This window comes from Manis javanica, chromosome 10, assembly GCF_040802235.1.
Source record: "Manis javanica isolate MJ-LG chromosome 10, MJ_LKY, whole genome shotgun sequence".
Classification (NCBI taxonomy): Eukaryota; Metazoa; Chordata; class Mammalia; order Pholidota; family Manidae; genus Manis; species Manis javanica.
Genome location: NC_133165.1, coordinates 90,113,079 through 90,137,542, shown reverse-complemented (window position 1 = coordinate 90,137,542; position 24,464 = coordinate 90,113,079). Strand labels below are relative to the sequence as shown.

Genomic DNA, 24,464 nt, shown 5'->3' with positions numbered 1-24,464 from the left:
TGTGCTGAGGTGTAAATGGATGAATGCCCAATTGCCACACTGTCTCCATACTTTTAAGGAGTTTGGTGTTTTATTTTTGTATTCTTTTTTGTGAACCACTTTAGTCCTCCCCTAAACCATAAATGGACTGGTGGGCTTATTCGCTCCAGTGACTCTTGTGGGGTCATTTGCATTAAAGTGGAAGGCACATGGTAGTTCAGAAGAGGAAAAAGATCTTAAGAATATGGAACAAAATAAAGAAGACAGTTACTTTTGGGAAAAAAGATCTAGCAGTTTAAGGTTTGTGGAGGAGCTGTAATAGATTGTTGAACAGGTTTCTGCCATTTATTTTGGGGAGAGAGAAATTGAATTAATGCAAGACAATTGAGTCAGAATCTTGGAGAACTCCTAGAATCTTGGAGCTGCAGGCCTGTGGATCAGTGAGGAGCAGTGAGATAAAAACTGAGGTTAGACTGGAGTGTGCTACTAAATTTTGCTGTGCTCTGGCATGGAGTTATCTTGTTAGAGCCGTATAACTGTTTAAGTAAGATTAATGAGGCCTCTGAGTTCTTAGAATTTAGTATAGTAATTAAAGGTTGCTAATTGTCTAAATCATCCAAGCTCCTCACAGAGACATGACTACCCTAGAGGAGCAGTCTTGTCACCAAATGAGAGCAAAAAGATCTCGCTCTGCAACTTGAAGCAGAAGGATTTAGGGTAGACATTATTCCCAAGTATACTTTTTCCTCCTTTTCCTCTCCTCAACCCCTAAGGCTTCCAGAAATTAGGAGCTGTTATTCTTTCTTGCAACAGTGTGGTTCTTTCCTCTGTAGGTGACAACTTCTGGCTTATAATTATAAAGCATTAAAATTGGAAAGGATAGTTCAATCTTGTCTTCCTGGAGCTGGAGTTGATATTTCCTGATTAGGGGTATGATGCTGGTTTGCACTGACCCTTTTCCTAAAGAAATCATTTTTTCTGAGGTACCTTTTTCCTTTTGGGATGTCAGAAGAAGAGGGCTAAGCAAGTAGGTGTATTTCAGAAGAAGAAAAGAATTCTAAGGGATTTGCTTCTATGGAAAATGTTGCCAGCTGGCCTCCTTGGCCTCTGAGCCAGCTGAGTGGTAGTAGTTTTATTGCCTCTCATATTTTGTTATTTCTCTATTACTTACAGCTTATTTATACAGAAATCTATATACAAATGAGTGGTTATATATAAATGAAAAATGTTTGCTTTTCTTTTTTGCCCCAGGTATTTTTTATTTTTTTCATATATATTTTTTTCTTTGCTTTCAGCCTCTTCCAAAGGTAAATTGGCCTCCTTTCTGATCACAGGCATATCAATAAAAATGGTTGTTTGATTTGGTCTTATCTTTCTTTCATAATGATACCATTATGTGCATCCAACCTATTTTTACCTAGAGCCAGCTGATTTCAAGGCCATACTTCACTTACTTTCCTCCTATTCTCAGAACAAAGAGTTTTGTCTCTTTTTCTCTGGTGGTTACCCCATCCTATGGCCACTGGCCTGTGCATTCAGATCATATAGCCTGACCAAAAGACTACACAAATGGGAGAGTGACACATATGGTTCTTTCTTTCCATCTGGCTTCTCTTCATTGGTATAGTCTCTGTGCTGATGTGTTAGTCCCCTGCTCCTGGAGATCCTCAGCGTCACAGTACTCTGCCCTGATTTAAAGACTGGGAGAGGTACAGTGAGTACTTGTCAATACTCTTGATTCTCAGCTGAGATTATAGAGATAAACTTCCCCATGCTTTATGGTGGAGATATATAAGGGAAAAAGGTTCAACCTTGGAGAATAGGAAACCTAGCACAATACTTAGGAACTCAGACGTTAGAATTAAGTAAATGTAGGTTTGAATCCAAACTCTTACCACCTACTGACCACTCACAGCAGTGTCATTGTTATTTTGTCCTTCACACCTAGGCTGTAACCCACCTTTCCAGTCTCTTGTCCTGCCACTTCCCTTCTCACTGTCTAGTTCCTCCCACCCCACACTTGTGTTTTAACCAGAAGGAACTACCTGGGAGTTCGTTAGGAAGTTCAAACTTCTGGACCCATCCCAGGACTAATGTAGTAGAATCTGCACTTTATGAAGTGTGCACATTAACGTTTAAGGAGCACTGGTCTAGGTTCTTCCTGGAATTTTGATTCCTGGAAGAAATTATGTCACAGTCCAGTCTGTGATGGCTAATATATGCAAATGTCCTCTGGAAAAGTATAGTATGCTGTGCAATTTGGAGTTTTCTTTGAATTGTTCCCAAACTATCCTAAATAAGGAGTCCTTGAGCAAAAAGTTCCCTTGGTCCCCTTCATTTTCAACCCTTTGAGATTCATCCTGCTCCTTTCTCCTGATTTTCTGAGAGTTTCCCTCTGAATCCAGAGAAAGCGTCCTCTCCAGGGAGGAGCTTAAGCAGACTCAGTCAGATGCCTGCTTAGTGTTAGGTGCAGCATAGGACATAGACCTTCAAAGACTATATCTGGCTCTCAGGGACCTTTTTATTTAGTTGGAAAGATAAACATTCAGAATAAAATAATGTTTTGCTTTATTTGGGTAGCCCTTTGTCATATACCATCACCTCTGCTGAACCTTTGCAATAATTGTGTTGATAAGAAAGGATTATTAGCCTTTTGTGTTTGTTTTGTTTTATATTTTGCCTTTTTTTTTTAGATAAAGAAGCCAAACCCAATGATATTAAAGGATTTATCAATGTCATATGATGGCTGTTAAAGATTTAGGATATATATGAATGTCTTCCAGCTCCAAGTCCAGGTGGTTTTCCTTTTATAAACATTGTGCCACATTGTACTCTGTAATCCTGAACTAATTTAAAATAAAGAAAAAGCAGTTTATGATTGCAAAAGTAATTGTGTTAGTTAAGAGGTCAGAAATCCTTTGACTGAAAAAATCCAGAGAGGCTTCAGTGACAATGGATTTAGCAGGACTTTTAAAGATGAACAGGATTTATCTGGGCAGGGAAAGGTGATAGGTAAGCCAAGAAGAGGGACATGAGGCAGAAAAGTACAAAGTCTGTTTAAAGAATAATGATGACACCAGTATTCTTTGGCTGTTCGGATTCTGGATTCCAATCCAACTGAATGAGGCATCTTAACTTCCTAGGTGTGAGAATCATTATTTATGGTGGAAGGACCACAGGGGTTCCTTTCTTTGCTTCATACTCTTGAACAAAATCCACCGTTCAGTCAGGAAGACAAGACTGCAGGTATCGACTTGGTGGGCCCGAAGGTGGGAGTTCCCGGGCCAGGGTGTATAGACCCCCATGTTTACCTTGTGAGGACATTGCAATACTTGTTCTAGGTTAGTTGGGAGCAGCTTCTGCCACCTTAGGGAAATACGGGTAAATGGCGTGCAGAACCACAGAAAAATAGTGCACTTCAGAAAGCGTTCGAGTTCAAGACCAGTGAGAAGTGAACATAAGAGCGGGGAACAAAACCTGGAAGTTATAAAGGTGATTCTTAAGGATGAAAAGACGCCGAAGATGGGGACTGGTTTAGAACCTACCTGGGCATCAGCGGCCAGGCCCCTCCCTAGACCTGAACCTCCAGGCCGGCGCCTCTGTGACGTGGCTGGCCGGCCCTTGCCTGGGTGCCGGCCTGGAGGGCGGGGCCCAGAGCTGGCGGCGCCGCGGAGCCGGGAGCAGGGCCATGGTTCTGGTGGCGCAGCCTGCCGGCGGGTCCCAAAGCACTGAAATTAAAACCCAGCAGTCTAAGGAAAGAAGCCTTAGGGCACCGCCGAGACGGGGCCCGCGCTCCGTGCTCAAACTGTCCCTGCTGTTGCTCGAAGCCATCGCCGAGCACAAAAGGCTGACTCTGGCCGTCCTCAAGAAGGAGCTCGGAAACGCGGGCTACGACGTGCGCAGGACGCGCGGCCGGCCCTGCGGCGGGGCGCCCGGCAAGGCCGAGAAGGGCGCGCTCCTCCGGGTCAGCGGCGGGAACGCCGCCGGCTGCTTCAGGGTGTGTAAGATGCTGAAGCCGAAGAGAAAGCGGGGACACCCGAGGCTGCGGGAAGGCGCCCCATCTCACAGGAGGGCCCCTGGGGGGCCGCGGAGCCCGCGCCGCAGGGCGACCAGGAAAGCCTGGGAAGGGTGGAGACGCCACCCGAGAGCAAGGGCCGGGCTGAGGAGCGGAAGGCCCCGAGCCAGGGCTGCGGGGCACTCCAGAGCCAAGGAGGAAGCGAGGGCCAAGGTGATGGGCAAGGGGAGAGCCCGGAACAAGAAGGAGAAAGGCAGGCCTAGGACCCAAGACAGGAAGCCACGCTGGAGGGCCAGAGAAGAGAGGAAGCAGGACGCGGAGAAGCCGGTAAAACGGACCACCCACCACACAACCTCCATCAAAACTGACTGGACTTCCACTAGGCAGGCGAAGACTCGTGACTCAAGGGTCACTTGCACCAAGACCCACTAAATCTGAAGGTCCTGGGAATGCAGCCGGTAATCCATAGTATGGGAACAACTTCCCTTCCTCCAGGCACAGATGCCTTTACCCATAGGCTCCAAAGAGAGCCTCTCTCACATTCACTGGAATGGACAATACTATTCACAAGATCTTTCCACCACATTGTGTCTGTTTCGTCTTTGCACACCTGGAAGGGAAAGGGCGGGTATTGAAATGAGACCTGTAGCAGGGGCGACTGGTGGGTGAAGAAGGCAAAAGGAGTTGAGATTCTGTTCCTGCTGCAGAACCCAGGAAAGTACCTTTCCGGAAGAAAGAAGAAAACAGGTGGTAGAAGAGGAGCAGTGACTTCACAGGATTACACAGAGGTGTTGAATTAACGTTAGACACCCGAGCAAACCCAAATTAAGTTTTGAGAAGGAGAGCATATAAGGAGAGAAGTGGGGGCATCACTGGAACAAGAGATTACACAGCCTTTAACCTGAGTGGTCCCATTACTCCAAAGTGTCTTTGCCTAATACTCCTTTTAGGAAAAAGTCCCTTCCCCCAAAATTAATTGTTAAGGGGTTGTAGTTTTTGCCCTGATCTGATAATCTACTTTAACTTTGAAAATGTTATATATGTTAGTGTTCGGTTAAGTAGAGTGTGTGTGAAAGCATCTACACAGGACTCAGCACTGTAGGTGCTCATTGCTGAGTCTAAATGCGAGTATAAATAATTAATGATATAGTGATAACATGCTCTAGCAGAAAACTTTACTGGATCAGTACTTAAGGAGACCAGGGTTCTAGTCAAAGCCCTGCCACTCTGACATAGCTGAGTTGTTACTTAGCCATTTATAGTCTTGGCTTCCTTCTCTATAAAAAGTTGGGATTGGCTAGGATGATTTTAAGTGATTTTTATGTCAGTAAAATGACAAGAGGGACTTAAATATCATGACAGATGCTTTGGTTGACAAAATTCAATAAGAGAATTTATCAACTGGGAAAGGACTAACTCCTGGAGAGGAAACTATTAAGATGTACAGCATATCAGATGGGGAAGGCCAGATAATGAATAGCTGGGTCTTTTGCTTAATAAAATGTATTGAGCACTATATACCAAATATGGAGCACATATATGATTCCTTTATTTATGAATGCAGGGATTAAGAACAGCGTGGGAGTAGTTTCAATGCCCTAAACATGACAGGGCACAGAAATGGTTCCTAGGGAAGTCAACATACCAGTAACTGATTGAGGGAAATGACCTGCTGTTTCCAGCTAAAGCCAGAGGAATGGGGGGAAAGGCAGTACCTAGAAGGTGCTTTTTATTCTTGAAAAGAGGTGAGAGTGAAGAATGACAGGAAGGTGTTAGGACACCCTGAGGAACTTTTTCAAAGTATAGCTGACCAAGCTTTTCCCAAAAAAGTTTGATTTCTCCTACAAGGGGGAACAGGATATGTATACTTTGGAAAAAAAAAAGCTTAAGTGATGGTAATATTCACCCTCTTCCACCCTTAAATGGGAATCACTGCTTCATGCCTATGCAAAGCTAACAGCAATATGCTTGCAGTGTATCTCATCTATAGATAATCTGAACTTTGAGATTTCCCCCTGCTGTAATTAGGTTTACTGTTTGCTTGAATTGTCTGTGAGTGGCAGAATGAAGCAAAACAAACAGAATCCCAGAGTAGGTAGCCATCTGAAAAGAGTCAGTGAGAAACACTGTCTATTGAACACGATTAGAACCAAGTTCATCAAATGCCCCTATGATAGCCAGATGTATTGCCCCTTTATAGTTCTGGGATGTTTTTCCCTAAATGATGTTGTAGAATAGGATGATCCTAAATTAGAAAGGCTTTTCCCCTAAGATAGGGTGGCATGGGCACTAGCAACAGTTTTCTAGATTTCCTAAGAATCATCACACTTCTGTTTGTATTATGAGTTCTTCATTTGAATAAACTCCATTCATTCACTCAGTAAATGTATCACACTTCTGAAATGCCAGACCCTGACCTTACATAGCTAAGATCATTCAGATTCTTACATTCAGATTCTTTTTCCATAAGCTTTAAGGTGGCTGCACTCAGATGTAATATAAGAAATGACTTCAATTCATTGGCTCTCCAGATTATCTAGATCATAATGCTAGCTGGGTACTTCTGTGGAAGGAATTCTCAAGAATAGCTAATATCATCCCTAGTGTTCACTAATGACTAAGGGTCCAGAATATTGCAGACCGTTTGCTTGGAATAAACATGGATAAAACATAATCCCCACTTTTCAGTGCTCACATTCTAGTATAGTGTATTTGGTTATTTAACTTTAGTCAGAGCAAATGGAACATCCCTGACCTCAATTCTTTGCTTTCCTTTTATCTCAACAGCCTACTACAGTTTTCTGATGATCAGAAAATTATTGGACTTTGGAGTTGTAATGAACCTCTAGCATCAAATATTCAGTGGTTATTGAAAACACAGTTAATAGAAATACAGCCTTTAAAAATATGAAAACCATGTAATTGTACTCATAAGAGAACTGTACACTAAAAATAGCATTTTTAATCCAAAATATTTTAAGAACTTACTCCACTGGTGAGGCAGAGGGGAAACAGGCACTCACATACAACGCTACTGAAAGTGTATGTCCATTCCCCATGTTTGGAATCTGGCTTTCAGAATTACAAATGCAAATATTCTTTGACCCAGCAGAACCACTTTTAGGAATTTATCTTTTAGATATTAATGCACTTGTGAAAAACTTATGTCCAAGGTATTTAGTGCAGTATTACAGTAACAAAAAAAAAAATGAAATAATCTAATTATCACTAAGGAATCAAACTGTGAAACTTCCTTACAGTGAAATAGCATGAAGCTGTAAAGAGGGAGATTGTATATTGTTATTGACAAACTCCCCAAGATACATTAAATGAAAAAAACAAAAACAAAACTCAAGAGTATATAAGTATACCTTACTATCTTTTGTGTAAAATAAAGGAACTCTAGAAGGATATACACAAAAAAACTTTGGTGGTTCTCTATTGCGAAGAAAGGTGATGGGAACTGTAGAACATACACAGAAATGAGCCTCTTTACCATATCTTTTTTATATTGTAAGAATCATGTAAATTGTAACTTGTACAAGAATAAGGTAGAAATTTCCAAGTACTTGTCAATTTTAGATTTTTCATTTATAAGGTGGTTTGTACTTTTGCATGCATTATTTAATTTCACCTTCACCTCAGCCCCTTAGATCTTAAGTGAAAAACCTACTTTCTGAAAAGGTACAATTTTAGAAATTGACTTTTAATTGCAAATCCAGTGCTTTCTTTACTAGTTACAAATGTTGAATGGGGCCTTACTCATTACTCTATGAGACATCTTTTTTACATAAAGGCTAGAAGTTTATACTGAGTATTTTAATGATTTAGTGATTTCTTGTGGGGAAAGATATTCTCACATTGTGGGGAGTATAGTTTCAGAAAATGCAAACATCTCCATTTGTCAGTGGTCTCAAAGGAACAGATCTCTCCTGTTCCTCCTTCTCCTCCTCTAGGGAGCTCTAAGATGACAGGACTGTGTGGTTGGGTTGGAGTGCCTAGCAAGGACAGGAAAACAGGTTGGGAAGTTAATACAGGGGCACCTTGTCAGGAAAGAACTTCAAAAAAGAAAAAAAGCCAAAGGATTTGGAAGAGAGAAAATGAAGTTTGGGGTGGGGGTTGTCAGCATGAGGCCTTGGATGAGGTTGGGAAAGACACTGCGAGGAGAGTAAGAAGGAAATCAGGATTGCAGTAGTCCACTGGAGCTGGCTGAGAGACAGGGGTCTCATGAAGAGTCACAGCTGTGTATCTCCTCCCTCTTTCCTTACTTCCCTCTTCCCCGTTTTGGTTAAGGGAAAGATCAGACTTATCTGAAGTACTACTACAAATGGCTGAGGGGAAGATAGAGTGAGTGCAAGAAAATAGGGAAACATGTGAAGCATGGAAGCAAGTGACAAAACAGCCTGACTTGTGTTTGGAAAGGTGCAGAGGCAGATTGTCCCCTAAGTAGTAGGCTCAAAGCTCTTTAAGGGAACTCCCATGGAGGAAGAGCAAAGCATTTGGCTTTCAATCAGTGCCTGCAAAGCAGTTCCCTCTCCAGACCCCAGCAAAGCTTTAGGGGTAGGAGGCCATGTCAGTGGGTCAAAGGCTGGCAGTCCCTCCCATCTGTAAACACTTTCTCTGGCTCCCTCAAAGCTCCCCAATTATCTCCAATTATTGTGAATTTGCCTAGGGGTTCAATTAATAGTCACCACTATCACCCTGGGCTCCAGCCTGGGCTCAGCACAATAATGTTCTCCCAAGAGCAACGTAGGTACTTCAACCACCCCCAGACAGATGCCTCCAAATATATTCATGCTCTAGGCCCTCACTCATCTAACCCTAGGCCTGGCCCTGCTTAGTGGGTGGGGGAAGGTTGCGTTGAGTTCCTGGCTGACTAGGAATGGACATCTGGGAGCCAGGACACCAGGAGGCAGGGAAGCTTAATTTGTGGCATTTTGAGGTTATGTTTTAGAAGGGCAGTGAGGAGACTTGTACATGACTGCATGACTCCCCCACAAGGCTGTGTGGTGTCTCCAACTATGTTGCAGCCCTTTTTTAGGAGAGAAAAGCTAAGAATGGAGGAAGAGTAGAGGAGAGCATAGGGCTGAGAGGACATCACACAGCCAATATATTCTTTATTCAACTGACAGGGACCATAAAAAGGGTATTATAGATCCCTAAGCATACAGACGAAGATCCCCTGTTGGGTAATCCACAGGAAATTCACAGTCCATCAGAGGGAACCAAGTCAGACAACAGCTAGAAATCTGGAAGGCATGGAGCAATGGGGCTGGATGGCAAGTGGGCATATACCCCAAAAGCACCCAGAAAGAGGGCGCTTTGGTGTGCAGTGTTAGGTGTGGCAGGAAAGTGGTGCCAGGGAAGGGCTTGGCTGAGCAACATGCTAAGAACAGGAACCACAGTCACACATGATCTCCCAAGCCTGGAACAGCTAATGCCTGACGCATAGTAAGCATACAAAAAAATGGCTTGTAGAATTGAGACTGATTCTTGGAACCCACAAGAGACATGAGGGGATGAATAAATCAAAATAGAAAGTAGAAAACCACATCAAGAGAAGAAGTCTGTAGGGAATGGAGTGAAGGGCTTGGATTAAGTTTGGAGGTGAAGAGGTTGTATGAGGGAGAGAGAAGTAGTGGTGAGATAGCTGCTGACTGCATAGCCAAGCCAAAAGTCTGATGGAAGAAGTGGGAAGTGTGACAGTGGACCTGTGTAGCAGGCTTCAAGCTGACAGAAAAGAAACTGGACAATAGGCACAGAACAGGTAGTGAGTAAGCTCATGATGGGATGGAACGGGCCAGAAGCTCAAAGACAGAAACTATGGTGGAAGAAGGATAGGGATTGTGAAGAACAAAAACCCTGGGGAAGGTGTGGCATTCCCCAGGTAAAACAAAATACCAAACCAAATTAAACAAATTGAAAAAGAAGGAGTGAGCAGTGGAGGGATACTCCACTTACCGGGAAAATGGAGGTGGTGACTGGAAAATGAAAGAGGGCAGGAGCCTGAGGCCTGGAGTTGAAGAAAAGCATATCCAGGCTTCTCCACCTGGGGAACGGCTGATCACCTCCCCAAACACACTTAGATTCACTCTAAACGTTTGACCTGGGAGCTCCCCAGAAGGGCTGCTGATCTGTCAGTTCAGACTGTTCTTGTTGCTGTGCCTAGGAGAGAAGCTGGCCAGGTCCGGCTTAAAAATCCCTTGCGTGGCACATTGGTCTCCAGGGCAATTGTGAGGTTGGAAAACTTGGGTTGGACAGCTAGCCTTGCTCCTGTGCTGAATCCCCACCTCGCCTGCCTCTGGGCAACGTACTAGTTCTGGAATAGGACCAGGTAACTAGCAAAGGAAGACCATTTCCCTGAATGTCATTGTTTCAGTTTTATATTGGATTTCCCTTCTTTGAGGTGTCCACTCCTTTTTTTGTTATGAATCTTCAGTGCTCATTTTAGAAGCCCAGCCCCAACCAACCACAGCAGCTTGGTAGTTAGTTGCCCCACTAGTTTCTGAAACTGTTGACGAACCCAGTAACCACTGATTTAAGAGTGGGGGAAGGCCTTGGGACTCAGAAGAAGAAATAGAACCGAGGAGCAACTAGCCTGGAGAGGTTGCAGAAAATAAATCTGACAACAGGGGTGTGAAGATCCCTCCTCTCTCCATTTGAAGAGTATGAGGTACCACTGAGTAAAATGGAATTTGAATCTCCTAGCCAGTGGTTCTCAAGGTTTAGCACACATTAGACATCCTGGGGGCATCTTTAAAGACTGTTGGGCTCTACGCCCAGTTTCTGATTCAGTTTGTCTGGGATGGAGACCGGGAATTTTCATTTCTAAAACAAGTTCACAGGTGATATCAATGCCACATTTTCAGACCTACAGCACAATACAGCACTCTAGGAAATAGAAGATTGTGCCAGCTCAGGATCTCAAAGGAGTCTAAGGGAATAGATTCCACTTTTCTGTTATTGCCCAGCCGCACTATCCCGTCCAGTGCACCCATCTGAAGAAAAAGGGAAAGAAAGTGGCAGCTCTGGTTTTGAGTCAGGGCTCACCTTGCCCTTGATGAAAATAGGAAACCGTGGTTTGGTTGCAGGAGTGCTAGAAAGGGAATGTTTTTGTCCCAAATTATTAGCCTTTTAGCTCCCTGAAGGAATAACATCATTTTAACAAGGAAAAGCTTTTCTTTGCATTTCTACTATCAGAGCTAAGGCTTAAAATGTAAGTAGCTCTGGAAAAGCTAACACTTTGGGTTACAATCTCCAGTGTAAAGGATTCTTTCCAGATACATTGATGGGGTAGAAACAGGAGGATACTTGAGCCCTGAATAGGAGAGGTACAAAAGAGGGAAAAAAGTGACAGGTCTCTGAACTTCCCTATTTTACATTTTGCCTAGAGAGGACACAGAGACATTTTTCATTTAAAGGGATAGGGTAGATATATGGCAGAGGATGTTGGAAAGAAGATGGAGTTTGAAGCTGATTTCCTATGGGAAAAATCATTCAGATCTATTCACCCATCTGATGGCTGTTATTTTATTTTTTGTCCAAGGGAAGTGGTGTTGGACTGAGGTAGAGAAGACAGTAGTATACCAGACATGCCCTAATGAGTTGTTCCTTCTGCAGAAGGCCCTTAGACTCCACGATACCTTTCAGTTGGGTGCTATGACTGCACCTACACTTTGCAGGCTTCACTTTCTAACATTAACAATCACTAACACAGATCAATCTGGTTATTAAGAGGTGTGATCTGATAGCATGGGATCTTTAAACACCTCCCACAGGTCTTTAAAACAAGTTTGTGAGTAGCTGGATGTGTCAACATGTCATGTCCTTTTCTTAAAAAACACAGAATGTAAGCAATATCCTTCTAGTCATTAAAGACCAGACTCTATCCTTATACCCTGCCTCTGGTGTCTTAGTCCTTAAAATACTGAGTGATCCTTGCCTAAGCAATTCTTGAACAAATATATCACAACTATACTGGGTCAAGTACCTCCCTTTCTTTGACAGTTTAGTGATTCCATGGATACGCTCTGAACCTGCTAAAAGTATATGCAAAAGTAAGTAAATTTCTAATGTCTGTTTTTCTCAAAAGTAAGTTTGTTTTATCAGATTCTCAAAATGGTCTGTCACTCAAACAGGTTCTGAACCACTGCTTATATAGAACTGATCACATTAATCAATGAGGCATAGTGGGCGGGGGGGGGGTGGCAAAAGAAATGGCACAGTATAGTTTTACCACTGGAATCTAATACAGTCCTGTTCCCTGGGGCATCTCCTAATACCAATCCTAAAATGCTCCTGTCTCTAGGGACTTAGGACAAAGCCACCTTACAACCGACTAGCCATTTTGCTCTATTCATAGGAATGTAAGCAAGAGAAGTGCATTCCAAAGAAGGAAGGCTTCTCTGAAGGGAGGTCGGGGCTGGATTGCTCAAGTCATAATGACTTTAGAAGCCCAGTCAACAAAATGACCCACTTTCAGCTTCAATTGGGTCCAGGAGTTTGAGGAGCTGTGAGTCCCCCAGTTTTACCTAAGCAAATGAACAGTCATTACACTAGACCATTGCGACTCACGTCCTCTTGCCTCTCTGGTTAATTCCTCCAATTGTAGTTGAGAAATACATGTGTTAAGGAAAAACCAGAATTTAAGCATTAAAGAGAAACTACACCACCTTTATCCTCTGTGTTCCTCTCCCTCCCTAACCCCAAACTGCTCTTACATACAAGATAAATCTTAAATTATAAGATTAGTATTAACACATCATCAATAAAGAGAAACATTGACCAAACTCATCAACTAACAGATGCTAGAATACTTATGCAAGTCCTGGAGTTAAGAGTCATAGTGTGTACACTTTCCCAGAACTGGGAGGAAAACTAACCAGAAAGCTCATTACACTACATCAGCTGAAAAACTAAACCATAGCCATTTCCCCTAAAGCTCTGTTTCTGGGAGAATGAGATTTTCAAGAACAACTCTGCCCCCTAATGAAGCAATTAAGGTCAAATCAGAGTGATGATAACAACTTGCAAACACTGATTCCTGCCCTAACTTCCCAGCACTTAAGACAAATACCCATTCAACAGAAAGCTTCTATTTGAAACGCTGATTTGTTTGAAATCAACAAGAAACAGCTCACTTCACTGACAATGTCTCTGTCTCCTCCCAGGCACAAAGAATCAGTGGCCCAGAAATTCAGACCTAGACTTTCACAGCTGTCTTGATTTCAGTGATACTGGGGAAGGCATTATATCTCTACTCCCACAACTTAACCCATCACTTAACCCTTTCCAGTAGGGCCTCCTTAATTGTTCAGCTTACTTCCTATCTTGACAAATCAAACAAAAAACCCCACTACCCTCATCCCCAGAACGCAGCTCCTAGAAAATCTATCTTGTACAGTTTGCACTTTGCATGCTCTCTTCAAGGACCCTGCACACACATACACATAGACACACAAAGACAGTCAAGAGAGGGGGATCTGTTCAGGGGGATCAACTTTTTTTTTTCTTCTGTGTGGGCCTAGGTTACTTGGGGATATAAGGACCATCTTTTAGCTTTCTGGTGTGATCTCTCAGCTGGATATATATATGTGCAGGATGAAGGGAGAAGGAATAAGGGGGTGAAAAGATTATTGTTTCTATTTTTCAGCAGGTGGGAGTAGAGATGTGGATGTATATTCAGCTGAGCAGGGTAAGAATGATGGACCCACACAGGAATGAGGTCTGTCCCTCAGCTTTCATTTGGTTAAAAAGGGGGGGCTCTGGGTGCCTAATCATTATCTCTTTTCTTGTTTCCTCATTACTCTCTAGCCCAGTGGTTCACCAGAGTATGTTTCATGGAATCACCAGTTCTGTGCAATACAAGATAGAAAGAATATTAAGGTCAAATAAATTTAGGAAACACTGCATTTAAAGGGGCTTAACAATTTGCTCTACTGCAAAAGTTTTCAGAGCCTTTAATATGCTTATATGGTCTCTCTCTATATACATATAGAAAGAATATAATAGTTACAGTATACAAGGGTGATACTCAAAATATTTAACAATTGGTACAGCATGGGCACCACCCAATCGTACCAGAACTCAGCCATAAACTGCTGGCACCACTGTACCCTTGAGAATGGGCTCAGGCTGAATATCAGCCCATATAGAAGCACTGTTTCCCAAAAGTTTTGCCCACAGAACTTTTATGTGGTATCTCACAGAACTGGTGAGAAATGTCTGACCAATGCTGGAATCTCATCTTTCTAGGGCTCATGATTCTGGCCACTGGGGTACAGGAGAAGGGCAGCTCTGGCAGAGATGCCTGGTAGCACCAGCTGAAAGATGTGACCATAGTTGCAGCAGAAACAAATTTCAAAAGACAGATGTCCCTCTGTCCCAGCTGCTCCGGGCACTTTGTCCCTGGTGGGTCAGCAGGTGCCTGTCCAGGTGATGTTTGCGGCCAAAGCTCTTCTCACAGCGAGGGCACTGGAAGGGCTTTTCCCCAGTATGGGTCAGCCAGTGTCTCACCAGGTGGTGCCGTCGGCCAAAGCTCTTCCCACACTCAGTGCACACATGGCACTTTGGTACTGGTGGAGCACGCTGCCGTTTCCGAACCCCAGGGCTCTCTCCAACCTCTTGGCCCTTGCAGGACTTGCCTTCCACGTGCACTCTCTGGTGGCTGGCCAAGTGGGAGTTGCATCGGAAATTCTTACCGCACTCAGAGCATCTGCTGGGCTTGTCATGTAGGTGGGTTTTCTGGTGCCGGATCAGGTGATGTCTTCGCCCAAAGCTCTTCTCACACTTGAGGCAGCTGTAGGGCCTTTCCCCAGTGTGTGTTTGCTGGTGCCTGGCAAGGTGGGAGCCCCACACAAACTGTTTCCCACACTGGGGGCATGTGTGTGGTCTTAACAGGGAATCCATCTCTGTGCTACATAGGTTTGAGAAGCTATCTTCCTGAAGAAAAGGTGGGGCCAGAAGCATTCCTCTGGAACTCCTGGGCATGGAATCCCAGCTCTCATCCTGTTCTGGGTTCCAGAGAACAGTATCTTCAGACACACTAGACAACATTCTGGGAGGTTCTGCTTCTAGTTCAGGGGTATCTCCCTCGTGCTCACTTCCATCTCCTGTGAAGGGAAAATACCAACCCAAGATGGGAGTCACAGAGAGCACCCCACTCAAGTCACAGGTGAGGCTCTATGGTTCCCATAATGCCTTAAACCTCATCCCACAAGGGGTGAGAGAACAGATTCTAATGTGTGTAAGACACTGCAAGAGGTGTAAAGGTTAAAAGCCTAGGCTTAGGAGGCAGATTACCCAATTTTGAATCTCAGCTTTCCCACTTGACTTCTATAAGCCCTCATATCTTCTTCTGAAAAATGGGAATAATTGTAAGATAGATGTTGTAATATAGATAGCACAGTATAGTAGCTGCACATACTAAGCACTCAGTAAGTGGTCTGTGCTACTGTTATTGTTTATTACTATTACTTATTACCACTGTTTTTTACTATCAATCACCATCTTCTTGCCTAAGCATAAATGAAGAGAGTTAAGCAATATGCTGCACTCATCGCTGGCTGTTAGCAATACCAGAGACACTGTGGGAGGCACTTCTACAATGGGAGTGAGGTTGAACAATAACATCAACAATAACAACTGACATTTATTGAGCGCTTACTATGTGCCTGATATTGTTCTACTATGTTAACATATTTAAATCTCACAATAACTCACAGATGAGTAATGCAAAGTGAGGTTAATTAGTTTTCCAAGATCCCACAGGTATGGTCCCTAGATTCAAATCCACAAAGTCTGGCTCCAGAGCCTACCCTCTAAACTCTTCTGCTACACTGTCTTACTTCTGAAGGAGGAGATCTCTAAAGCTTTCAGCTCTGTCAGTCTCTGAGGCAGAGGAGTGATCAGAGGGACTTGTAATGATGACACTCCAAAAGGGATGAAGGCAGTGTCATCACTGTGGCTGAAAGTCTATTCTCAGTCCTTACCTGTATATGTGACTCTCAGGATGTCCCTCTCTTCTAAGTCCTGGGGGTCAGGGACCCATTGTTCTTCCCCTCCTTCTAGTTGAGAAAGCATGTCCAATTTGGGAATTGGAAATCCTGCTCATGGGAAAGGAAAGTAGAGATGTCAGTGAGTTCAACTCACTGAACTCATATAGAATTTCTGAAGAAAAAAAAAGCTATTCCCTAAATTATTCCCTGGAATTCTAGATAAAAGCAGCCAGATACAGACCTCTCTCTCTTCCTCCCTCCCATTTTTGTTTCCTCTTCGGTCTTCTAGAAAAACGCACTCTTCCCCAATGAATCTGTTCTCTGCCACTCAAATTTCAAACACTTCCCACCTTTCTGGTCATAACTTCAGTTAATTAGCCCTACTATAGCTGTCCCTACTCGCCACTCCCATCTTTCCCTCGAAGGTTTCTGAGTTTCCAAGGACTCAGTTCCATCTCTTAAATGTCCTTCTCTCTGCTTTTTAAGAACCTCTCAATTTCCAACTAAGAAGAGCCTAGCGTTCTCTTCTCCATAATTCACCATTATTTTGCTGTTTTTTTTTTTTTTTAAATGATGCCTCACTTCCATTCTCTTTGAATTAGCCCTTAGTGCTCTTTCTCTGCTGGAAAAGTAGACAGATTTCCTGCCAAGGAAAGAACCCTACACAGATACTATCCAACAGCCCTAGGGCAGATGGCTTCATCCTCCCAGAGTGCAATCTTTCAGAGTGGCTGGGAAAGGTCATGCTTACTTAGAGAGACCACTATTCCACAGTTTTCCTGCATGACATATTCTCCATAAAAGTCTGTCTGAGAAGGGTCCAGGCTCCGCCATTCCTCCTGAGAGAAGCACAGGGACACATCCTTGATTGTTACCAGGCCCTGAAATGAAATGTGGCATCTGTTAGTATTGTTCCTAAAGAAAAAATGTGGTCTCAATATAAAAGGCTGAGGTAGTAGAGGAGAGAGGGCAAAAGAGGATCTAAAGAACCTCCCAGAGATCCCTGGGTAGGGCACATAGTTTGGGGAAGAGGAAAACTGGAGATGGGTAAAGAAAATGATTCCTGAACAGGTGAGGACAGCGTCTCTAGAGGAGCTCCCCCAAGTAGGGCGTGAGAAGCGGAGGCCCCCACACTCAGTGCTCTCTCCATGCGGCTACAGGGAGCTGCCCAGTCCCTTCTCACCTGCCTCATCTTCACTGCAGAAGTTGTGTACTAGTTCCTCATCCCTCCACTTGACCTTTCCTTTTCTATACGTAGAACTTTTCTTTATCTGTATCACAAAATGATACAGATAAAAACATTCTTTCTTGCCCTTCCCCCCACCATGCCAGTCTTTTGAGGAAGCTTATTACAGTGTGGTCAGCTCTGATTCTGGAACCAAATGACTCCTATTTCTGCCACTTACTAGCAGTGTAGTCCCACACAAGTGCCTGACCTGTAAAATGAGGATAATTCAGTTTTCTAGGGTTAAATGAGTTACTACACATAAGCAGTCAGAGAAACAGCAAGCATGGTAAGCCCTCTGGGAGTGTAGCTACAACTACTGCTGCTATTACCTTTCCATGGCTCTCCTACGCCTTCTAGTCTTTCTATATTCTCTACTCTTCCATAAATACTCTATTATCTACCTAATCCTGTCTACTTTATGTTTTTCCAAGCTTCCTTCAGCTCTTTTCCTAATATTTCTAGATTTCTTAAAGGATATTAATGAATTGTTCTTAAAATCCCCCTGTGGAGAGCACAGCTATCCATCAAAAAAACCATAACCTCTAGAAATTCTCTTCTTCCTATTTTGCCTCCATTTATTTTGTCAAGGGCATTGTGAGCCCTTTGGAAAGAGATAGAATCTGTTCAGTTACAAGATGGACATATCATTAGTGATCAGGTGAAGTAAATCAATGGGATGGTGCTAAGGCTACAGAAGGCAGCAGGAATGAGACTCCAGGAGAAGCCAAGGGAAACACAAAGCCCACCTGTGATCCGGCTGCGAGAAGAGCAGCTGCCATCTCCCAATCTCCAGTGCTCCCCTCCTGGGTAATGGCAGGAACCCAGGGAGCTGACTGAGCTGGTGAGGGGAGAAGGGCACCATTAGAGATGGACCATCCACCCTTTTACAGTAAGAGCCTGGGCCCCATTTTAGAGGGGTTTAAGGGTCACGTTTTTTCCTGTATCTATGCCCACTGGTAAAACTCAGATGCACAGAGAACTTCACTCAAAACGTTCTGCAAGCGTACTGAGTAGTTTTTGGTGAGCTTTTATGTCATCCATCTTTACTAGACGAGCTGTGGTTTGAATTTACATTATCTGAATGAAATAAAGTGCATCTAACTGGGTGTGTTCTCCAACAGTAATCAGTGTTGCTGTCATTTCCTTTGTCTCCCACATTCAGAACCACTAACCATGCACTTGCAGTTTGTGGAGGGATTATGCAAGGAATAGGAGAAGCTCAGTTACTTGGCCTGTAGAATCTAGAAGCTTCTAATATTCCTGTGATCCAGAATCCAAGAAGAATGGAATGGTCCTGCTATTGGTTATGATGTCCAATCCATGACAATCTGGTGATTTTTAACTCTTACTTTTGGGAAAATAGATTAGGAGACTACTCTTTGCATTGTGCTTCCCACATGCATACCCTCTGGGCTCTCACCTTTCTCCTGAAGGGGCTGTGGCTCCTCTTCAAGGTCGCAGCATAGGTGCTCCAGTGGCCCTGGTGTTGTTCTCCGTGGCCCCTCTTCCTGGCTTCCCCTTTCCACCCGGGGCTCTGCTCCATCCAGCTGGACATTCATTGACTCCCATCCTGTCCCCAGGGCTGCTGTCTGTTCTGAAAGCATTTTTGCTACAAACCCAAATTGTTACCTGCAACAAATTCACATCAGCTGTGCCCTCTGAAAATGGAAAGGGTGATATTCTTAACAGAGTTATAGAGAACAGCCCCAGGGATAAAAGATGAAACTGGATAAGAAGAGCTTGATGGAAGATGAACTTTAAAAGCTTGATGTGCTCCAGTCAACTGAGTCTAAGCCAAGCTTCATGGAGGAACTAGAAATGAGCAGGTGCTACACAGCAAAGTCACTAATGGTTATTTTGGGGACCTCATGGTAGAAATAGAATATCCCTGAAGGCTGAAAGAACTTCAATTTCTTTTCTTAAAAAGGAACAATCCTGGGAAGTTAAAAGCTATCCATTTAATTTCACTGGAAATACAATAAAATAAGCACTCTAGAAACATGCAGGAAGGAATGCACACAGACTTGTACTCAACAAAAATTGATATAATCACTGTTAAGTTTCTCTGCCACAAATCCCTTTCTCTTTAATTAGTTTAGAATGCAATAATTACTATAGTAGTCCCAGCCAAAGGGGTGTCACAAGCACCCACCTCCTTTATGAGGCTAAACCAGGACAAGCCTCAACAAAGAAACATATGACCTGTCACTCTGGTGTAGAAAACAAGAACTGGTAGTAAATATGGTAGAAAGACCAATGACTTGGAAAGCAGGTGTAAGATTCCAAAGCAACCCTAAGATACAAGAGAAATTGTTGGTCAGTGAGAAGCTGATGTCTAATTGGGAAAAGTAAAAAAATGAAAAACAGAAAGGGTTTGACCCAAAGGTGGATCAAGAGGAAACAGTTGCTTTTAACTTGACTCTGGGTTGAATTAACAGCCCTGTGATTTGAGACATTGGAAAGAACCAATCAGATCTCATTAAAAAAATATATTCCATTTTAAAGAAGAGTTTAGAGAAGCCAGTGTGTGTTCCATCAGAAGAAACAAAAGTGAAGAAAGGGATAAGAAATACAGTCATTGGGGAAAAGCTAAATACGATGGAAATAGTTTTCTCTTTTCCAGGAGAAAATGTTGATGAATGAAGCATGAAGACAGATGATTTGGCTGCAAATGGAGAGATTTAGGTTAGATTTAAAAAATCTTAACAATAATCCTGCAGTGCACAGGACCAGGTTGTGGGCTCTTCTTTCTTGGACATACTAGAATCAGGACAGGTCCCATGTGTTGTGATAGGGGCCCCCTGCCTTTTGGCAGAAAAATAGTCTATACAACTTCCAAAAGTCCCTTTCTGCTTGGCAACATCATATTTTTGTGATTTGTATTCAATAGCCAGTAAGTCAGAGCCAGTGAAAGGCCTCCCAAAACAAGTCAGAACCTTGGTAATTATCCTGACTCACCCACATCCATCCAGTAACACTGCAAGACCCCAGAAGGCCCAGAATAGGTGATGCCAGATATCAAGGTGTTTATATTCTTGCCTATTTGTCTTTGACAAAAGAGGTAGGTGGAAATCCTAAGCCCAATGCACAGACATGCCCTTTCATCCCAGACATCCACAGAAGTCCCAGGGCCCCATGGGATCATTCTGGACTGATTCCCAGCTTAGGAGATTTCCTTCTCAGAGATGTCTCATGAGAAAGGAAAATTCCCAATAAAGCAACAAAGCGAAACTTCCATTTTAACTCTCCTTTGAATTCCAGCTCCTGTATTCACTTCACTTTTAACATATAAGGCCCTGATTCCCCCTCTTCACCTAAAGTGTTCGTTGTTCTCCATTTCCCTTTGCAAATCTTCCCTCAGGGCTTTATCTTTACCTAAATATCTGGTCATCTGTTTCAAACCATTTCTCCATCTCCCCAACAGCAGAGTCCCTTGATAGGCGGCCTCCTACTGCAAAGCCCCACTGGACAGATAACCTGTGGAAGTGCTGGGAAAAACTCAGCAAGGTACTTGCCCTTAGACTGCATTTCCTTAGATGTTCACTTTCTCAGAGCCAGCGTGGTGGTGAAGGTGGCAGCCCTAACCAGGTTTCTGCCGGCTCCAGGATGATCCCGGGCCTGCTGGAGTCTGGGTTTAGGGCTTTCATTTTGCCCCTTTCCTCACACATCTCGGGGGCAAGGCACTTGCTGAAGGAAGTTTCTGCAGCCAGAGCTGCTGGACAGAGAAAGAATGATCGAAAAGAGCAGCCCAAGGGCACGGGGACGAGCGACGCGGTCAGAGAACCCTGCCCTCCGTCCCGGGTGGGGCGTGGGCGGGGCCGGGGCCGGCGCCTGCTCTGGAGTAAGGTTGCTCCTTCCCTTCTAGTCACAGTGCCCCTCCAGAGTCCTATTTCAGAGAATCCGAAAGAGGCAGAGCAGGAGCGGGGGAAGTGAGGTCAGAAAACAGGTTTCTCGTGAACTGGGGCAAGTGAAGAGAAAGGAGCCATTGGCGTAACCTGTGCGCGAGTGACAGCGGCGGAAACTCGCGGGGCCTGACAGCGGCGACGGGAACGAGGGGCACAGGGCGAGGGGCGGGCACAGAGCGTCACTGGTGCCGACCCTGGTCCTGACAGCGACCCAGCGGCCGCGCCGATCCTCCTCCCCGACCCCATGGGTGACCGGCTCCGCCCGCCGCCCCGGGAAGCCAGGCGTCCCTCCCTCCAGCCGCGACTCTCCGGCCGGCCCCACTCACCCCGGTCGGCCTGGCCCGAGGCCCGTGCCTCCCTCTAGGCGCCAGCCCCCCCCGCTCCGCCCTCCGCTTCCTCGGAGCCGGCGGCCGCGAAGCCAGAGACGGGCGGAGACAGCGGCCGGGCGGGCGCGGGCGGGGCGGACACAGGAAATCCCCGCCCGCTTCCGGGGCTCGGCGGCCGCGGCGGCGCGGGGCGGGTCGGGGGAGGGGGAGGGGGAGGGGTTGGGGGAGGGGGGGAGGGGAGAGGGGTGGGCCCGTAGCCCGGGCCCGTAGCCCCGGCCGGCGAGCTCGGTACCTGGGCGCCCGCCGCCCCGTCGACGCCGCGGGCCCAGGCGGCGGGATCGCACCGGCCCCGGCCCGCGCCCTCGGGTCTGACCGCTTTCCTCCCGGCCCCTCGGCCTCCCAGGGTCTCCTGCACACGGGTTTCTTAAGTACCAGGGCAGTTAGTAACCGCTCGTTCTATGCCAGTCGCTGCCAGAGCGGTTTCTCGCGACAACAAATTCCTCAAGGAGCTTACGTTCTAGGTTTCAAGGTATCAGGATATGGGGCTTAAGACGACAAGGAGGAGGAGTCACCAATTCTGAACCAGAGTCAGGTTGACTTCACCGAGACGGTGCTGTGGGATGTAGGCCTTGCAGCGCGTTGTCCAACCTACGGGAGCCACGAGCTGCATGTCCCTGCTGGGCGCTCACACGTGGCTAGTCCTAGTAGAGGTGTGTTGTAACATAACACACCAGGTTTAGAACACTTAGTTAACGAAAAATCTCCAACAAGCAGTATTGTGGATATATTGTGTTAAATATATTATTAAAACAACTTCACCTACTTATTTTTCACTTTTTAAGTATGACTACTAAATTGTTTAAATCATATATGTGACTTGCATTACATTTCTATTGGACAAAGCTACCTCGAAGCTTTAAGATGAATTTGCCTGGAAAAGGTGAGACGGGCCTACAATACAGAACGCACAACGCGGCACCATTAGAGTCTGTTCATAATCTACAGATCACGTTATACCACCAGCACAACAATTCTGTAAAGTTTTATAGACTTAAAAAATAAATGAGTCACTAAGGTTACAGGTGCCAATCATTCACTGAATATATGTTTATTTGCCAGGCACCATAACTAAGTGCTGTAATTTAAGATCCCAAAAGAACTGTCTGTATATTCAAGGACTCAAGTCTGTTACATTAACAAATATTTGCAGTAAATGTAATAGATGCTAAAATAGAATATCCTCTGCCATAGGAATAAATAAGTGAACATATATGGGAGGGAGATCAGAGAAGGCTCACTGAAGTCTTGAGGCAGGAAAGAGTGGGGAGGTCTCCATAATGAGAAAGAGGAGAATGTGCTGGACATGCAGTTGGGAAAGGGTCTAAAGCACATTCTGTAAAGAATCATATGGTATGTGGGGGGAGTGGTAGAGCCAGGATTTTTCTCTCAGATCCTGGAATGAAAAAGGGGTTCTTTTTCTTTTCATTTACATTACCTCTGGTGACAAGGACAAGGTATGTTAATCAGAGTAGACTGACAACCAGTATCATAGTGGAAAAGGCTTATGTTCCATGTGTAGAGTTGGGTGGGGACAGTGGGTAGAATGTCTCCTCCTGGTAATCATGGAAGGACCAGGCTTTTATCTTGTGTACCTGTCAACCCCTGTTGCCTTGAAATTATTTGACTACAGGCCTCAGATAAAGGGGGAGAGCTGTGGCTGACTTGTTGGAGATATCAGGTGCCAGTTCTGAAAATGCACCATTTTTACCCCATTCCCTTAGCTAGAATTCAGGTGGGTGGGTGATCACATGGCTCCATCTAACTGCGGGGGGTGCTGGAAAGTAAAGTGTTTGTGCCTAGTAGAAAAGGAAATGGGGTTTGATAAGGTGGTACCTTACCTTTCATAGTAATATATGGACAAGTCCAAACTCCTATATAATGTTACAAGGTAGAGTAATATGCAGTAAGTAGCAGGCAGATGATTCCATCTTTTTAAGACTTCGTAGTGGAAGAGTTGTAAGATCAGCTTTGAAGGCAAAGTGTAGATAGAATCAGAAGGTGGAAATAGACATGCTGTGGGATGAAGAACACACAGACATAGGGGTCTGCAGTAGAGAAGAAATGGAATGGAAAAAGTGACAGAAAGAGTAGAGTAGGGTCAAGGATTTTTTATTTGTCATGTCAAATAATAGGGAGTCACCATATTTAGTGTTATAAGGAAGTGATATACCTAATGGGTCTAATTATATCATTCTAAGGACACTTGGTGATCTGGAGCCACCCTGTTGATAGAGTTCAGAACAACAGCATAGAATGAGCTGGGCCCATAGCCAGATTCTAGTATGTAGAATATAGAGTTTCTTAGGATACAGCAGTGTTCTTCCTGGGACTCTCAGACATTTAAGGTTCCAAGTTCTCTGTAGGACTTCAAAAGACCTTAAGTCTCGTTCTTTTGCCTACCAGTCTTGACTTCATTTCTGAACTCTTGCTCAGCTGTGGTTTGAATAAGAAAGTACAATGCAGGTGTTCACCAGTTTAGGATTATGTTACAAAAGTTATTTTATATGTTGATTGCAATGAATGATTAGCTTGGCTTATAAAAGCCTAATTCATCCATAATGAAACCATGCCTTCAATTGCTAATTAGAACCTACCCACCATTTATGACAATGCTTTCCTTGTCAAAAGTTTTGAAGCTTGATGTGAGAGATGAGTTTTTTACCAACATGGCAGTGAAAACATTTGCTTCCTCTTTGTCCATGACTATAAAGGAAAGAGGAAGGTTAAGGGAAGTCTCAGGTTAGGACTCCTGTGGAAAGGGTAAGGCTCCCCCAGTGAGTAGTTAATAATTATAACTAGCATTTGTAGAACAGTTTACAATTTTCAAAGTGATTCCATGTACCTGTGATCTTCACAACTCAGGGGCATAAATTATCTTTATCACTAGTTACGGTTAAGGAAATAGTGGTTCAGGCATTTAAAACTGTAGAGTCTCCACTTTTTATTTCTATAATC

At 44.3% G+C, this 24,464-nt stretch overlaps 2 protein-coding genes across 3 annotated transcripts; one reads left to right on the top strand and one right to left on the bottom strand.

Annotated features, from left to right (window-relative positions):
- Nucleotides 1-2,476: 2,476 nt before the first annotated feature.
- Nucleotides 2,477-5,482, top strand: H1-7 (H1.7 linker histone). Its single transcript, XM_017656308.3, has one exon. It carries the CDS (start codon nucleotides 3,668-3,670, stop codon nucleotides 4,424-4,426), a length of 759 nt encoding a protein of 252 aa, XP_017511797.3. The 5' UTR covers nucleotides 2,477-3,667; the 3' UTR covers nucleotides 4,427-5,482.
- Nucleotides 5,483-7,855: 2,373 nt separating this feature from the next.
- Nucleotides 7,856-21,603, bottom strand: ZNF641 (zinc finger protein 641). Of its 2 annotated transcripts, none has more exons than XM_017656305.3 (6): nucleotides 21,450-21,603; nucleotides 18,639-18,847; nucleotides 17,965-18,056; nucleotides 16,742-16,871; nucleotides 15,985-16,098; nucleotides 7,856-15,105 (listed from the first exon to the last, which is right to left on the bottom strand). In XM_017656305.3, exons 2-6 carry the CDS (start codon nucleotides 18,820-18,822, stop codon nucleotides 14,354-14,356), a joined length of 1,272 nt encoding a protein of 423 aa, XP_017511794.1. In that variant the 5' UTR covers nucleotides 18,823-18,847; nucleotides 21,450-21,603; the 3' UTR covers nucleotides 7,856-14,353. The 2 variants fall into 2 exon arrangements, with proteins under 2 accessions (XP_017511794.1, XP_073069697.1); XM_073213596.1 differs by having other exon boundaries at nucleotides 18,639-18,876; nucleotides 21,450-21,588.
- Between the last annotated feature and the right edge of the window lie 2,861 nt (nucleotides 21,604-24,464).

Excerpts from the sequence above, each read along its gene's own strand:
- H1-7 (XM_017656308.3), top strand. The coding sequence starts at position 3,668 with ATGGTTCTGGTGGCGCAGCCTGCCGGCGGGTCCCAAAGCACTGAAATT.
- ZNF641 (XM_017656305.3), bottom strand. The coding sequence starts at position 18,822 with ATGCTTTCAGAACAGACAGCAGCCCTGGGGACAGGATGGGAGTCAATG. Across the intron at positions 16,872-17,964 it reads TTCTCGCAGCCGGATCACAG|GGCCTGGTAACAATCAAGGA; the intron begins GTGGGCTTTGTG and ends ATTTCATTTCAG. Across the intron at positions 16,099-16,741 it reads TGGAATAGTGGTCTCTCTAA|GATTTCCAATTCCCAAATTG; the intron begins GTAAGCATGACC and ends TCCCATGAGCAG.